At 43.7% G+C, this 17,471-nt stretch overlaps 2 protein-coding genes across 2 annotated transcripts in view; one reads left to right on the forward strand and one right to left on the reverse strand.

The window, feature by feature from the left end:
- Positions 1-13,917, forward strand: part of fryl (furry homolog, like) — an 81,834-nt gene extending 67,917 nt beyond the window's left edge. Inside the window, exons 54-62 of the mRNA XM_072682677.1 lie at positions 199-536; positions 3,068-3,275; positions 4,265-4,414; positions 4,614-4,712; positions 6,445-6,513; positions 9,334-9,351; positions 10,138-10,248; positions 11,729-11,922; positions 12,444-13,917. Coding sequence (XP_072538778.1) covers positions 199-536; positions 3,068-3,275; positions 4,265-4,414; positions 4,614-4,712; positions 6,445-6,513; positions 9,334-9,351; positions 10,138-10,248; positions 11,729-11,922; positions 12,444-12,729 — 1,473 coding nt within the window. The 3' untranslated portion in view covers positions 12,730-13,917. The remainder of the gene's footprint in view (positions 1-198; positions 537-3,067; positions 3,276-4,264; positions 4,415-4,613; positions 4,713-6,444; positions 6,514-9,333; positions 9,352-10,137; positions 10,249-11,728; positions 11,923-12,443) is intronic.
- A 1,990-nt stretch (positions 13,918-15,907) lies between these two features.
- Positions 15,908-17,471, reverse strand: zar1 (zygote arrest 1). The gene is made up of 4 exons (XM_072682679.1): positions 16,746-17,471; positions 16,270-16,362; positions 16,127-16,201; positions 15,908-16,051 (listed from the first exon to the last, which is right to left on the reverse strand). Exons 1-4 carry the CDS (start codon positions 17,469-17,471, stop codon positions 15,908-15,910), a joined length of 1,038 nt encoding a protein of 345 aa, XP_072538780.1.

The following is a 17,471-nucleotide window of genomic DNA, read 5'->3' on the forward strand; positions in this document are numbered from 1 at the left end:
AATAACTGGAGGCATATTTACTTAGAATAATTTATTTAGTGATAGTTTGTAGGTCAGTGATGGGTAGAAATGATCTTTAGTTGCTGATGTTTTTCAGAATGAAAACCCAAAAACACAATTAAATTCCCTGCAAGTACCAGTGAACCAGTGCTTGTTGTTTATCTTCAACTTCACTGTCCCGGCATTCTCCCCTTACAGGACACTAGCGTAACGGCAGCGGACGAGCTGAGCAGCAGCGTAAGCGAGGACACTGGTTTCTGCAGCGCCCCTCCTCTGTCCTCGGAACCCCCCGATCTGTGTGACCTGCCAGACTGCCCAGATCCTCAGGACCCTCCTGATGACCTGGATCCGGCTCCCCCTCCTCCGCCAGCTGTTGACAGCCCACCAGGGTCGCTGTGTGAGGACGAGACTATCTTGCCCCCCACCGCACCCGATAGCGCCCCAGACTCTGTGTGTGATGAGGATGTGACTCTGGCACTGAAGGAGCTGGACGAGAGATGTGAGGAAGAGGAGGCCGACTTCTCTGGGATGTCCAGGTAAGCCAGAGTGGTGGGGTTTCGCAGATTTTATAGAAGCCAAAAGCGAACAGTTTGTGGCCCCAAACATACATTTACATTTGTATTGTTTTTCCCCTTACCCCAGCATAGTCTGCCAAGAAATGTTTGCTGTTGTCTAAGCTTTGCTTATTTTATAGATAGCTGTATATGTGAGCATACCACGTTAGCTTAAGCTCCAGTGCAAAATTATATCCCCCTGAACACAAAACACTTACAATATGCCCAGTGTTTCTTCTCAAATTAAGGATAGTAATTAGGAGTTTGTTTTCCTTTAGCTGCATAATAGCCTCTACCTTTCCAAGCATATTTTACATTTTATAACATTGCTGTGGAGATCTGATTATATCCAGCCCCATCATTAGTGACATCCAGTATTGAAGTTGGATGATAAGTGTTTGACAAGTTTTCAAACACCACTCCAAGTCATCCCAGTGACATTGGATGGTGCAGCGTGTAAAAAAAAAAAATCCTATTGGCAAAAGATAAATTGTGCAAAATTGCTGTCAAATTACTTAGTTTTAAATGCAAATTTTAATTATGTCCATTGGTCTTACTGCAAGATAGTGAAGTTTAAAAAATAACAAAAAAGATGAATTGTCTTTACAGACGTCTGATTCCTTGAAGGCTATTTTAGATTTTATTTTTAAAAATTAAGCGAGAAACCCCACACACAGGCTTTGATGAGTAAAAAGTTCTTAACACTTTCCCATCTTGTAAACATGGGTCTTTATGGAACCAGAATTGGTTCTTCTACGGCATCACTCAAGAAAGCGCTTGAAGCACCTTTGGGTATGTATAGCATAGATTCAGTTCAGGGATAGATGATCTGGCTAGCCCAAATTTGATGTTTCTTGATGTTTCTCGAATACATTTGCGATGAGACAGCGCAGAATTACAGTTCAAGCGTTTACGCAGTCTGTAGAGACCGCCCTTTTGAAGATTGTATCTGACTTGCATACAAGTTACGAGGTTTCTGCCTGATTATATAAAGCATGTAGTATGGGGGTGTTTTGTTATATGCAAGTGCTTTTAAAGGTATGCAAAAAAATTAGAGAAAATGCCCTTGGACCCCAGGGGGTTAATATGTGTGGAACTGCAGTTTAGTGCCAGTGTTTATCTGAATCAGTTTCACTGTTTGTAAGCCAGATCTGCATTAGTCTGCACTGAGCAACTCTACTGAGAGCATTAAGAGCTCAAAGATTGATTTGAGTGCGTGAACTGATGGAGACACCGAGATCTCCTATATATCTCTGTACATGTCTTGCATACCCCCCTATTGTGAGGATATTTGCATAACTTAGATTAGAGCAGTGATGGCTGAGCTCATGTTTGGCTCTGGTCCTTGTTAGGCCTTGGCACCAGGACGTCGTCTTGAAGGTTGGCCAGCATTGGGCTCCTCGGCTGTGAGCAGCTAATAAGTAAATGTGAAGGTGGGCCAAACTGCAGTAAAGATGCCGAAGCAAGACTCTGAGATAGATACGATCAATTATCTGCTCTCTCCCAGGGGGACGGGGACACGCACACGCTGCAGAACCCTTTGTCATTGATTAGCAGAGTGGCTTGCAGTTCTGTATCTGAACTGCCACCTCGAAACGGGACGCTCACGTGTCCGTGCCTGTGTGCGGATGTTCACGTGCGCGCTACAGGAAGCGAGGGCCTATATTCTGCGCTCCCTTTGGTGCAGAAAGCAGCGGGGATTCATCTGACGGATCGAGAACTGCACCCGTGTGCGTTATGTATAAAGCGGGGGTGGGGGATGGGCTGGGGGATAATGAACACAGTTTGCTAATGCAGTGCAAACTCAGTGAGCGAGTGGGAGAGAGAGAGAGAGAGAGAGAGAGAGGAGGAGGAGGGGAGAGAGAGAAAGAGACTGAGAAAAATAACAAGAGGTGGTCAGACCATGTGAGGTGAAAGGAGAGAGAGAGACTAGAGTTTGAGCTAAGAGAGGCAGCAACTGTGAAGACCACGGAGAGAGAGAGAGAGAGGAGTGTAGAGCAGTAAAAGAGCGTATTTGGAGCAGAGAGCAGGCTGCTAGCGAGGATGAGGATGAAGACGAAGACTGTGTCTTTCACGACGCTCAGCAGCACAGGCTTCAGATACTTCTACTCCGTCTGTTTCATCAGGCTCTTCGGCCCCTCAGGCCTGTAAGTGTGTGTTTGTTCCAGAGGGAGAGAGAGAGGGAGAGATGCTTTTCTCTGCAGTAGATCTGGACTGAAACTACACTGCAGTGCAAAACATCTGCAGTAGGATAGAGTTAGGGGGGGGTTAGACAGAAGGGGGAGGGTTAAACAATGGGGGGACTGAAAGATGAAGAGAGAGAGAGAGAGAGAGGGAGAGAGAGAGTATGGAGTCAGATCTGAGAGAAACGGCGCATGCTCACAATTACGTGTTTTTACCTTTGTGTGACGTAACTTGTTTACATCCAGAACGGGGTGTGTGTGTGTGGGTGTGGGTGTGTGAGACAGAGACATGATCTAACTTGTGTTATGTTTGTGTGTGTTTGTTCGTAGTCAGGACGAGGGCGATGCAGACGGTTTTCCAGAGCTGCAGGGCTCTCCGCCCCCCTCGCCCTTTCTTTCCGCCATCCTGGCAGCGTTCCAGCCCATCGCTTATGACGACGAAGAGGATGCCTGGCGTTGCCATGTCAACCAGATGCTGTCCGACACAGATGGGTCCTGTGCTGTCTACACTTTCCACGTGTTCTCCCGCCTTTTCCAGGTGAAGCAGCAGCAGCAGCATGCCTGTTGAGGCTTTTCTAATGACCAGTACTGACCGATCTCACAAAAACAGGCATCAGTATCAATATTTCTGACCATATTAATCAGGTTATTCATGTGAGAATAATGCCGTAGTTCACGCCATACAGTGGCATGCAAATGTTTAAAAGCTTACAGATTTCGGCTGCTGGGAATAATTGATTGTGAAAGGATGAGCTGATTCCCAAAAGGCATAAAGTTAAATCTGAAACATTTCTTTCATATTTTAGGCAAAATTACTTTTTGTTTCAAAATAACAAAAGAAAAAACCCAGGTTTTTTAGTTCTTGTTTAAGGGATTTTTTTTCCTTGCTGGTTCTGTAAGATTCTTGGCCTGTCTTGTATGCACTGCCTTAATGAGGTTTCAGTGATGTTTAGGTCTGTGTACTATAAGGCCCATAGCGAAACCTTCTTGAGATAGTCTATTGTGGGTTTTGCAGTGTGTGTAGGATCATTATCCTGCTGTAGAAGCTATTTAGAAAGCAAGAGTTTTCAGTTTCAGATGCTTTGCTGTCTTCTCCTGCTTTGTGACTGTTAATTATTTCAAATGTTTTAGGCAGCTGCTTGGAGGATCATGAGGCTGCTGATTATTGGGACAGGGTTTGAGCCATTAGAGTATTTCTGAAGTTTTATTGGCATATTACTTTGCTGGTATATATATATACTATGTATATATATACTATGTGGACAAGCCATAGCCCTGACAAGCTTTTTAAGTTCCTTGATAAATGTTACGTCAGATCTCTTTTGGGTGCCTACATCCTTCTGTATGGTTCTCCTTTCCTTTTATCACTGTAAAATTATACAAAGCAAAAGTATATAATATCCTGATCTTGCTTAAAATCTGCTTTGAAAGACTCATGTTTAATGTTCATGTAATGTGGCCTGTCAGGCTTAGTTCTGCTAGGAGATGTATGTGCACAATACTTATCCTTATCCTGTTTGTGTACAGCACATCCAGAGGAAGTTTGACTCCATTACCCATGCCTCAGTGCGGTTCCTCGGTGAGGGGCTCCAGCGAATGGGAAACCAGTTCCTCAGCTCTCTGGAGGTCATGACTTCCTGCTCTCAGTGTCCTACAGTTCTACTGGATGCAGAGACTGTGAGTTTAGCTCTGTGCAAAGAAAATATTTGTTCACTTGATGGTAGAAGTTGCGGTTTCCCTTTTGAAGGTTATGTTTCTATGGTTACCATAAATGTAAATCCACTTTTCTGTTTTGACTTTCACTTACTGTGAAACTTCCTCCCTGCGGTGTGATGCCTACATTACGATGTGCTCACTTTGTCTCTGTGTTTTGCAGCTGGTTTCCTGCGGACTGTTGGAGACGTTAAAGTTCAGTGTGCTGGAGTTGCAGGAGCATCTGGACACCTACAATGGCAAAAGGGAGGCAGCAGAACAGGTAATTACAGCACATGCCCTCTTATTTGCTGTAAACCCCATCACACCATGTGCACCCGCTGTTCACAACTACCCATTTATGTCCCATTTCCCTAAACCTGCTGTAAAGCATCACACACACACACACACACACACACACACACACACACACACACACACACACCTGACAACTGCTCGTTATTCATCAAAATTCACCAAAGAAAAAGTATGACCTCCAACAATTCTTTGTCCTTTATAATGACTTCATTCAAGCAATATTAAAGGCATTTCAGTTTAATTCAGTTGGTGAGTTTTACAAAAGTCATCGAGTTTTATGTGAAATGATGCATCAAATTTTCTTTACAGTAGTTTTGTTGGGAACCAGAGGTCACTGTTTCACAATGCTGATAGACATTATTTGGCCCAAATAGGCATTTAGGCAAATAGTGATGATCAGAAATCATTTTCTTTGTATACTATGTGTATTTTGTGAAATATAGACCTCAAAGGACTCCTATCATGAAAAACTTATGATGTTTTTTTTTTGTTTTATTTTATTTTTTACAGCTTTATTATTTACAGCTTGCAGTAATATGGATATGTTCAATACTGTTCAAGCTTTAAAACATACCATTCACTCCCTAGTCCGTACAGTTCATACATGGAAACTAAGCTCCGAAAACAACCCACTTTGAAATCAGTGTTTCTCATGAGCATCAATTTATTTAGATAATCATCTTTGCCTATTTAGCCTACCATTTCAGCACTGCCCATTTCTGTTGCACTGTTCAGGAGTTTGGCACAATACAAGGCAGCCATGAAGGTGCAGTAACAAAAACAGCGTAGAAAATGAGCCATTTAAGCATTTTTGACATCTGATTCCTATTACCAGCTCTATAAAAGGCTTCTCTGCATCACGTTTGCAATACATTGTACATCAAACCGCTCTGCCAGACTTGACATATATATTTTTTTCTTTATTATGCAGAAATGTATAAAAATCAGGATAGTTTCCTGTACTGTGGTTCATTTTTTCCCCCCTCGTGGAGACAATGGCAGTCATGAAGAGACAAGTACAGGAAAGAAGGAGAGGAAGGCAGAATGATTGAGAGAATAAAGCTGACCATGCAGGCAGATAAATAGCACCCTGGCGTCTGTTACGGTCATAGTCGAGGGCAGCCATTAAATCATCTCGGGACGTGAGTAGATTTAGCCAGTGCTAGTTTCCGTTAGCGCCCACCCTGTGCTTGTGTTCAAGCACTAAGAATAGTCCCATGAAGCCCCTAAATCAGTTAGCTGGGTGGACACGCCACAGGGAAAAGGAGAGGGTGGAGTGGAGGGCAGAGGGGGGGGGGGGAAGGAGAGGAGGGGCTGATGAGATATTGGAGAATTGGGAGACATTAATTGGATAAGACATAGCCGCTGTCTCTGGAGAATTGAGCCCTGCCTGCCACTGCACTGAAACAGATCTGCTTTAATTTGCCTGATACTGCACTCTGATCAAATTTACCATACGCACATACACACGCAGTACCCATCCTTCAAAATACACTAGTCTTCAAACTCATGCACAGATTTTTTTTTTAGTTTTTTAGTACAGTCGTCTCTTCTGCGTGTGTCTGCATCATTACCGTGCACAGTAGAATGACTTGGCCCACTCGCTTCCTGACCTGGTCTCTTTCAGTTAACCTGAGACTCACCCTTTAATATCGGCCTCTTCCTCTATCCCTTGCTCTCTCTCTTCATCTTCATAGTGGCTGGAGAACTGCAGGAAGACTTTTGGTGATAAAGACAGCAGCCGTCGGCCCACCACTCAGGCTCAGGTATTACACATGCTCACACACACACATCCCTCAGTGTCACTGACCATATGTGGGTTATCTATGTATGTCAGTGTATGTGAAAGGATTTATTTATTTAGCATTTTGTGGAAAAATTATTTTGTCGGTATGAATGAAAACTGCTTACAAATGCAAACACACATTTTTATTTATTTATTCATTAAAAAAAAATTATATATATATATATATATATATATATATATATATATATATATATATATATATATATATATATATATATACACAAACCTCCTGCTTGCTTTCTGTTTCTCTGCCCAAAGTGTGGTGTTTTAGGATTATGTATGTTTGTAGTGAAGGAATTACATTTCCTTCCAGTTGACTGGATTAATAAGAATTTACATGACCAGCAGTTATTCAGTGTCCATGCATGCAGAAACTAAAACAGGACATTTAAATTTTCAGATATATACTGTAATTCCAACATTGGAATGATGATGACTAAATTAAAAAAATCCAAAACAATAGTATTTCATTTGCTGGTGTGTATTGCGACACCTACGTAACGTCACTCATTTCTTTAAATATTATATTTCTCCATGTTTCTCTGATCAGGTTTATTCTGTTTTGCTTTTGCCGTGTATGTTTGTATGCCATACAATATGTAATTGTCAAAACTACAAATAATTTTGCGAGATCCAGGAGTTTTAGGGTGTGTTTTATACTTGTACTTTGGTCCCTTGGTCCGGACCAAGCAAGAAAAAGTTTCATTGTTACGTTTTAGTCCTGGTTTGTGATAAGTGATGCACGCATGAAAGAAACCTGTAGGTTGAGGTCTGCATAAAGTGAGTGTGTCTGCGGGTCCTTCATGATAAATGTAATAAGTAGTGGGAGTTTTTTTTTTTTTTTTTTTTTTAGAGCCACCACACCACATAAACCACTTTTTCAATAACAAACATGTGGTAATTTGTTTACAGAACAGTGTATGTTGTAAAATGTAACGCTACTATGACTGCATCCCGACTCACTACACTACACTAACTACACTGATGAATGTGATGGAGGTTAGTTCTAAAACACGGTGTAGTGTGGTAGTGTGTGATTTTGGGCACAGCCCCGCTAAACTCAAGCGTCAGACAGAAGAAGTTAAAGCAAAGAAATGCGGCCAGATCAGCACAGAGACTTGCTGAATGAAGCAGAGATTGTGTGTAGAGTGACGAAGCAAGCAGATTGAGGCGGCATGACGTTGGTAGAGCAAGTGGGCAGAATTGATATAGATTTTGCAGGCAGAAGTGAGCCTGTGTCTGTGCACATGTCTGCATTTGATTTGTATTGAGTTCATACTTCAAGAGTCCGCTTAGAAATGGCGCAAGATCCACCTGCTCAGGCGCTGTCTGTCCACTTGTTTGGTGAGCGCAAAGAGTGCTAAAGGCGGCGTCACACTCACTCTAATGAACTGCACTAACAGAGCAGTACCACCAGGGTTCCAACCAATGTTGACGAGTAAAAACACACCCTAATTGTCAAAACAGGCAGTCACATGTACAATATTTTTTTTACTGTACTACTTACTGTACTGTGTGTCTATATGTGTGTGTGTATACATGTACAGTTGAAACCAGAAGTTTACATACACAATATAAAAAGACACATGCGTTTTTTTTCTCACTGTCTGACATGAAATCAGAATAAACTTTTGCTGTTTTAGGTCAGTTAGGATTACCAAAATTATTTCTATTTGCTAAATGCCAGCATTTTCAGCCAGCATCTTCACAAGGTCTTTTGCTTTCGTTCTTGGGTTGATTTGGGCACATTTCACGATTCAACAAAGCACATTCATCTCTGGTACACAGAACCTGTCTCCTTCCTGAGCGATATGATGGCTGGACATTCCCATCTTGTTTGTACTTGCGTATAATTGTTTGTCAGATGAACGAGACTCCTTCAGGCATCTGAAAATTGCACCCAAGGATGAGCCAGACTTGTGCAAGTCCACAATTCTCTTGGGGCACTGTGAAACACGGTGGTGGCAGCATCATGTTGTGGGGTTGTTTTGCTGCAGGAGGGACTGGTGCACTTCACAAAATAGACGGCATCATGAGGAAAGAACATTTATGTGAAAGTACTGAAGCAACATCTCAAGGCATCAACCAGGACGTTAAAGCTTGGGCACAAATGGGTCTTTCAAATGGACAATGACCCGAAGCAAACTGCCAAACTGCTTACAAAGTGGCTTAAGGAGAACAGAGTGACCATCACAAAGCCCTGATCTCAGTCCTATTGACAATTTATGGGCAAAGCTGAAAAGGCATGTGCGTGCAAGGCTAGGCCTACAGACATGGCTCAGTTACACCAGTTCTGTCAGGAGGAATGGGCCACAATTCCTGCCAACTGTTGTGAGAAGCTTGTGGAAGAATATCCAAAACGTTTGACCCAAGTCATACAGTTTAAGGGCAATGGTACCAAATCCTAATGAAATGTATTTAAACTTTTGACTTTGAAGAAAGTAATAAACATTACCTTAGAAATCTGCCATTTAGCAAATAGAAATAATGTTGGTAATACTAACTGACTGGACAATGTCGGACAATGAAGAAAACAATGCGTCTTTATATAGTGTATGTAAACTTCTGGTTTTGTGTGTGTATAGTGTAATTAAACTTGGTATTGGTACATTTATTTATTTATGTATTTGTTTAACCTCACATCACTTGTGATGGATCTACTGCCGTTTCTCTCTTTATTCTCTTGGTGGTTTGGGGCTGTCATGCATTAACTAATGTATCTTTCTCTCCGTCTCCTTTGTTTTGTTTGTTTTGGTGACCTGCTCTCTCACTTGCTTAGCAAATGGAAATTCTAGCAGTAAGTGGTTCTCGTATTCTTGACCTTTCCGTAATCATGTCGCCGTGGCAACACACACTGACCATTCCATCCATTCATCATAAACACAACCAGTCCTGCTAAACCAATCAGAGCCTGTCTCCGCCTCCTGTCTCTTAACACCACTACAGACTTCAGACAGAGTTGAATACATATGACATTGCTTCATTAATGCATCGCCTTAAGCGGGTACCGTTACTGGTACTCGTATGACCGTAACGTTGCTATGTCTGTGCTGATTTGCTAATCATTTAAAAGCCTGCACAAATCATATTAATGAACATGTTGTGATTATAGTGAATGGGGTGTGTCCATGGGTTACGGAAAGGAGGATGGCAAAAGGCGAGAAGCCATAATACCATTTTCCTCTCACTCTGCATGCTCTTCACTCCTATCTCGTTTCCCCCCTTCCTCACTCCTGATCCGGATGATCAGTTCATACTGGCTTCATGAAATGAGCTTCGGCTGGCGCAAGCAGAGAGGGGAAGTGTAACGATAGCATGCGTCTGTGGCGTTCACTAATCATTGTTAGTGTTGAAGATGAGGAGTGAGCCTGCTCCGTTCATGCTGTCTGGAAACCAGCTGCAGAACGCTGTCTCAGGGTTTAACTCTTTCATCCCCATCTCTAACCCAGGACTTTTGTCCATTCATTTGTTCATTCATCCATCCTTGCGTTCACGTGACCTCTCTGCTGATGCTAGTGAAGAAGATGACGGTGTTGCGCTAATGAAACTTGGTTCTCTTTCTCTTATCTCCTCTGTCTTGTAGGAGCTGGAGCTGTGCCGGAGGCTGTATAAGCTTCATTTTCAGCTGCTGCTGCTCTTTCAGGCCTACTGTAAACTCATCAACAGAGTGGACACCATAAAGAGAGAGGCCGAGGTGTGTGGGTTTGTGTAGTTCAAATGAGAATCAGCATTATCAGTTGAAATGCTTGTAGGTACCAAGTTGTAGCATCAGTGTTCAGTAAAAATCTATACTAATGGCCAAAAAGGGCTCAGCAATGAGGGAAATTTCGAGCACACCAACAAGAGACAAACTTGGGGCAACATGCTTACCCAAAGCTTGTATGTGGCGATATCCATATTCTCCCAACAACACATATTTAGAAAAACATACATGTGGTTTCAGAACATAGTAAGAAGGCTGCATGTCGGGTCATATTACTTTTAATGCACTTCTGTAAGATACTTTTTTATGTTCCTGGTGTTTGATTCACAGTGGTTTCCCATAAAATCAGACACACCTGAATCAGGGCTGCTCTTATCAACTGCCAGGACTGACATGATCAACTCTGTAAATTTGCCAATTTGCATTTTCATGGTTAATTTGTATGTGTACCATTGGCACATTCAACACACATAGGTGAAAGAAGCTGCTGTTGACTGAGATGCTGCTCCCAAGCCCTAGCATATTGTTTGTGGAGCTTCAAATTCATATTCATACCACCTTTCTTCAGAAATTTGGCAAGTAATGTGGTAGCGCCACCGAGAGGCCTGCTTAAACTGGAGAAAATAAACATGCTTGTGTTTATCAGTTCTGGTCAATTTTGCGTCAGTTCTGGTCTATCCTTGATGGTTTAAATAAATTGCTTTTATAAAATAAAACTACTAAAGCTTATGATGTTACATGCTTATCAGCTATATTAAATTGTATATATATTTTTTGTGTCAAAACTTTAGTGTAACTAACTTGTGTAACTTAAAAGTTGTTTAAAACTAGATTGTCCTGCAGCTTCTTTGTTTAAAAAATATATATAAATTGCTAGATTTCAGCTACTAAATAATTAGCAGCAACCCTAAAACAAATTAAATACAGTCAGGCACTTGACGTCTTTGAAGACGCCTAAAGTTTTTTGTTTTCTGTGGATGTCTCGTTAGGGGAACACTGTGATCTTGTAATGAAAAGCATAGATGTGCTGTAAGTTGATTTGCTGTAAAAACTAAAAGACGGCTAAATGAATTGAATGCAGGCCTGCACACAGGTTTGGGTACTAACTGCTCACATACATAATTTATTAGCTGTCTCGTATTGTTAGTGGAGTGTGCGGGGGTGGTGTGTTATATTTTATTTGTGCTCAGAGCTCTTACACTGCCGCTGTAACTAGATTAAGTCTCTGAGTGAGACTGATCTTCCACATGCACGTCAGAGCTTGGCCATTCTATCACAGATCAATATAAACACACTTACTGGCCTCTATAGACTACGCACAGATTGTGTGTATGATCAGTCGAAGGAACCAGTCCATGTTTTTTCTTGTTTCTGTTTGCTTCCATGTACACACACCATCTCAAAAGTTGACGTAAGCTTTTAAGAGATTACTGTTGTTGTGGGGAAATAAGAGATGTTTTTTTCTTTCTAGGTAACGAACATGTCAGAAGAGCTGGCCATCCTGGAGCACTGTCTGAAGGAGGCAGAGTCAGTGAGTGACGGACAGGAGGGAGTGAGCGTGTCTGAGGCAGTGCAATCTAGTACAGAGACTGCAATCCACTCGCTGATCGAGAGTCTGCGAGCACAAGACTTCAGTTCTGCCCTGGCACAGGTCAAAGCCTTCAGGTGAGCAGTCATGGACTTTGAAAGAGCCTTAGCACATAAACAAACTCTGCACACATTAAAAGCCTTTATGCTAACAAAGGCTCATTCACACAATTGCACACAAACACGGACAATTCAGACTCATGGGTCGGGCTGCTGGGGAGTCCTCTTTACTTTTAGATTGTGCCAGGAGTCAAAGTAATATTAAGACTGAAACAATAATCAAAATGATACTGTGGCCAAAACAATGGTCATTAAAAATAAACTCTATTTATTTATTTAATTCATATAATTAATTTAAATCATTCTAATTTTTTGTACGTAAACACGCAAATGTTATAAGTGAATTACAAGGGGAAAATGGTCCTTCTTTACAGTCCGATTAGTCACTCAAAAAGTGGAGAAATTTACCAAGTAAAGAAGAGTTCAAATCTTGTTGCTGATGAAACCAAAAGTCTTTAGCTCATAGCCTAACTGCATCTTTTTGCTCCACCCTTTCCCTCTGTTCTTTTCTATTCTCCTGCTCCCTCCTCCTCTCCCAGATGCTTGTGGCCTAACGACATTTTCGGCAGTGAGAAGGATGATGCGGTGCAGACCTTGCTGCATATCTACTTCCGACACCAGACGCTGGGCCAGACTGGCTGCCTGGCCGTGGTGGGACCAAGCAGGGATCTCTCTCAGGCCAGCGTCCGCCTCATGGAGCTTAACCTGCAGATCCGCGAGGCTTTACACCGGGCCCAGATGCCCCAGAGCCTCATCCACAACCAAACGCCCACTCCCCAGACCCAGATTGACACCCACAGCACAGTCCTCAGCACGGGGCTGTGATGGCCACAGGAGAGCGGAGGCCGCCAAATTCTCACCAGTTCCGAAAGGGGCAGGAGTGAGGTGTCTGTGAGATGTGAGGTGGGGAAGTGCCAGGGTTTGCGGGGGTAGGGGCATTTCTGGAGACTTCATCTTAAAGGGCTAAAGGATGTGTATGAGGATCATACTGACTAAAAAAACTGAATACACATTTCCATTTCCCCTCTCCCCTTTCCCCCAACTGTTTCTGCTCCTGTCGTTTTTTTCCTCTAAAACGATGCACCATCGCTGAATTTCAGCTAGCGCAGTAACAGACTGAGGGCCAGATTGGATCAAGGACTGTTTGTCGGATGGACACTGGGCAATGATGACGCTGAACTGAAAGCTTTTTGGCTGAATGACCTACGATATCTGGGGTGTCCGTATGAGGGGTTAAAAAAAAAAAAAAGGAAAAAAAGACCAATGGTTGATGTCTGCTCTGCTGGAGCGCTGGGATAGCGAAGGTTGTTGGGTCAGGTGGGCTCATAGCCACATAAACAGATTAAAGAGTGTGAAAACTGGCGAGAAGTCGATGGGGACTTCATTTCGCATTGTGCTCCTTAAACACAATTAAAAATAAGTTCATTATAAGAAACAACAAAAGCATGCTTGAAAGTGAAAAAGCACTGCAAGAAATATTTTTTTGAGAAATGTATTTTTATTAGAGCTAACAGTCCTAGGTTGTAAATGTTAGGATATTTAATGTATTATCGAGATGTGAGGGCCTGGCTCTCAGACCCTGTATAAAGAGAGGTTTATCTGGTTAACTTTATTGACCTGCAATGGGGAGAAACTTTAGCTTTCACTGGGTTGCTCTAACAAAACTCCTACTCTATAACCAAATAAGTAGCTGCCTGTAGACAACCATAGACTCATGTGTTGGTGTGTGATGAGGCACAGGGAGTGTGTCCCCGTGAGTGTGTGTGAGTGTATGAGTGTGTGTGTGTACGGCGTGCGCATGAGCGAGTGTGTTTTTACATATGCCGATATTTGCACACACATTCTCTCTCTCTCTCTCTCTCTCTCTCTCTCTCTCTCTCTCTCTCTCTCTCTCTCTCTCTCTCTCTCTCTCTCTCTGTCTCTTTCTCTGTCTCTCTCTCCCTCTCTCTTTCCCTCTCTCTGTCTATCTGTCTGTCTCTCTCTCTCTCTCTCTCTCTCACACATGCACATTAGCACATTAAAATGCACCCACAAAGTGCAACAACTGGCTGCAACTCATTATGGAAATATCAATAACTTATTGTACTCTGTATATATTTTAGAAGAAATGTATAGTGTAAAAGCAGTATTTTTCCCTTGTACATTTGTGTAATGCACTGTTTGACCAGAATAGAGAGTATGAAGCTAATGCAAAAAACAAAACAAAAAAAGGCAATTCCAGCTGTAATAGTCACTAACAGTCACTTTCCATCATTTATCCAAGTCCCTGATCTTCAGCCTTTTCTCTCTTAACAAGCAAGACTAGCTGGGAGCAGAGGGTGGGAGTCCTCCGTTTCCGTCTCTCTCTCTTTCTCTCTCTCTCTCTCTCTCTCTCTCATTCTCGCCTTTGCCCAGCTGCTCTTGACCATATGCATTCCTTAATTTCCACTGTGATCTTCATGTCGGCTCGCCTGAAAAGCCCCTGCGAGGGACCAGCGTTCGTCCATGTTGGCCCTGCGGTCATCCTCAGACTCAGGGCAGCACTGATGGAGCGGCGTCTCTGCCGCGCTTGTCGAAAGCCACTGTGCTTCGCTTCGCTCAACCGCAGGACGCAAAGCGCCGGGCCAGCGTCAGAAAGACGCCACAATGTCGCGGCACATTAACGATAAAAACAAACAAACAACAACAAAAAAAAGAATCACTGTATCCATTCCTCACAGAACTCTTCTGTTGCTTGTCTGGTACATTTTTGAATGCTGTTCTTAATTATTTAATGGATATATGGATATTATTTACCTGGAGAAAATCTAGTTTTTATTTAGAGGTGCATTATCCCATTTTTTTTTTTTTTTTTTTTTGTCATTGTTGGTTTTTCTCTCCCTCCTTTCACTTCTCATTTTCTTTCTTTTTGTTTGTTTGTTTTTCATCCACTCATTCCCCCTTCCCCTGTCCTAATTAAATAAAAACCTACTTAAAATCAACTTTCTCTGTTTGGAAGCCTGTGTATGTGTGTACACATGAGTACATGGTCTTGACTTAAATGTGGAAGAGCAATCAAGTCCCCCCCCCACCACTCTACTATTGTGCACAGCTTTTTTTGGTTGTTAAATATGTGCCCAATACAGACATGCCATCTTTAAGCATATCTCAGGCTCCTGCAAGGTCCAGTGTGTTGAGAGTTCCCACTTCCTTACTGTAAAGTTATGGGGGCCTCTCTGTTCTAGTAACGCTTGCTGAAGTCACTTATACATCTGAGGGAACACTTGAAAGTGGGAAGGAAGTCATTCAACTGTAGCTTTCACAAGCATGACCTGCACCTGCTGTGTTACCAGCAGGTGGCCAGCCTTCAGTGGATTTCAGTGGCTGAACACTTCTATGCACTGCAGTTCGCTTTAGAACAGGGCTGGAGTAAAATTTGTTGGCTCAGTCCCGTGTTTTGACAGACCTTTTGAACCTGGCAATTAACAAGTACTTGGAATCAGGTAAACCCAAGTGTCTGGTCCTGGAGGGCCAGTTTCATCAACAGTTGCCCATCCTGCTGTAGAACGTCCAGGACATTCTATGAAGTTATGCCTGACCAGAAGCTCATGAAGGTCATCTTTCATAGCTGATGCCTACAACACTGCCATCAACACAAACAGAGCATGAATACTTGGGTCATACCAAAAAGATGCTAGTAGAAATGGGCCCCCCAGGTTGGTCAATTTTCTTTCACCAAGAGTGCAACTTCATCTGGTTGGTTTTTAGGGAAGGCTAGAAAACCATTCCTCAGATTTCACCACATTAAACCTTAAGGAGGCAGAGAACTGGACCACAGAATTGCTGTAATTGCCATTTATTTCACTATTCTGAAGTGGTTCCTGCAAAACACTACTGATTAATGTGAACAAATCCCAGAGCTCAGGTCCTCGTCCTGGGTCTTTATGACCAGGACCAGCTTCAATGTGAGACTTGCTGCTGATGGTCAACATCCACACCCAAGCTGCGGGGCAAAACAGCAGTGCAGGAACCTCCACCGCAAGGGTTATATAATGTACTTGAAACTGAAAGTGCTGTCGCAGGAGAGCCGTTTGCCTTTACAGCGGCCGCACAGGTCCTGTCTGTGAGGTCTTTTGGGATCAACATGGCGTGCTGTTCCGGGGCAAGTGCAGCGCGCCTTCTTGCAGCTCTGCAAACAAAGACCATTAGAATGAAACTCAGATATAGGCCCAAAGCCACATTTTGCAAAGGAGGATCGGCTTACTTGACAGGTTATGTCCTCTACACGATACGGGTTGAACGCCTTCTGACACGTCCTGCAAAACTGCTTGAAGTAGACCTAGGGGAAGAAAGGGCATTGTGATTGTGGGACACAGCAAGTGTCCAAATAAGAAACCGTGCAGCTACCTTGTTTGTGCCCTGAACACACCACACGTATGCACTCTCCCAGCGCAGGTTGCAGTCTCTGCAGTGGTAGTAGCCGTACTTCTGTTCCAGAAACTAGTGGGACAACAGGTGGGAGTTAGTTGGTTAGTTCGCCACAGGTCAGCACTAGTTTATCCAACCCAGGGCTCGTTTTCGTGAGCTCATTTTCAGTCCTGCGGCCCATGTAGGGCCCCTAGATCTCAGAACTGATCATTCCTGCCCTAGAAAGTTAGGATCTAGCTCATCTGGTGCTTGTATTTAAGGCGTTGGATTGGGGGGAAAAAAGGCCCGGCCTGTTTAGAGAGGCTATAATTGGTTGGATTGGACCTGATGACGCAACAGACTGACCACTACACTGGAAATTGGCTTCAAGCTTCAGCATTTAAAGGCATCCATTGGCTTCTGCTATTCTGAGACACCTACTTTTTATGTTAGGATGTGCTTCAGCGACATCTCACCTGAAACCTCACTCGGCCTTTGGCTTTGGACTCCTCCTGCCCACTCTTCTCAACCTCTCCCTTACTTCCATCCACAGCTCCAGTCTGCTCACTTCCTTCCACACTTTTGTCGGGACTAAGCTCATCTTCGGCTTGTTTGTTGCTTTTGCGGTCTTCGCTCTCGCCAACCTCCTTCTGCTGCTTCTCCTCCTCCTCTTCTCCTCCTCCTCCTCCTCCTCCTCCTCCTGTCCCTCTTTGCTCCTTCTTCACCTGCTCCTCCTCATCCTCCTCCTCCTGAAGGAAGGATGCCAGTCCCCTGCTGGCGATGGGGGAGTACACTGCTTGAGTGCGCGGGAATCGAACCCCCCCTGTGCTGCTGATGGAACCAGGACTGCCGGGTGCTGGACCATCGAGCCTGCGCATGCGCGGACTGTCCCGCCTGCGCGCCTGAAGCAGCGTGCGCGGCCCCAACGAACACTGGACCGAGGCGTCCGCCTTCGGGTTCACCTGCACGGCCACGTCCCGGGTGTTGGCCTTCCTCAGGCGGGGCGTCAGGTTCGGGTTGATCTGGGACAGGATGGACTTGAGCTGCGCGCGGTGGTAGGTGTCCAAATAGCTCTCGCCGTCGCCATATGCCGTCAGGTAGCTCTTCTGCCTCCAGCCCTTGGGCTTGGGGCATCTGTAGGAGTAAGGGTTGTAGGAGGCGTAAAGATAGCTGTCAAGGGACTCATCTCCGTATGTAGCCAT

The sequence above is a fragment of the Salminus brasiliensis genome, chromosome 1, assembly GCF_030463535.1.
Source record: "Salminus brasiliensis chromosome 1, fSalBra1.hap2, whole genome shotgun sequence".
NCBI lineage: Eukaryota > Metazoa > Chordata > Actinopteri > Characiformes > Bryconidae > Salminus > Salminus brasiliensis.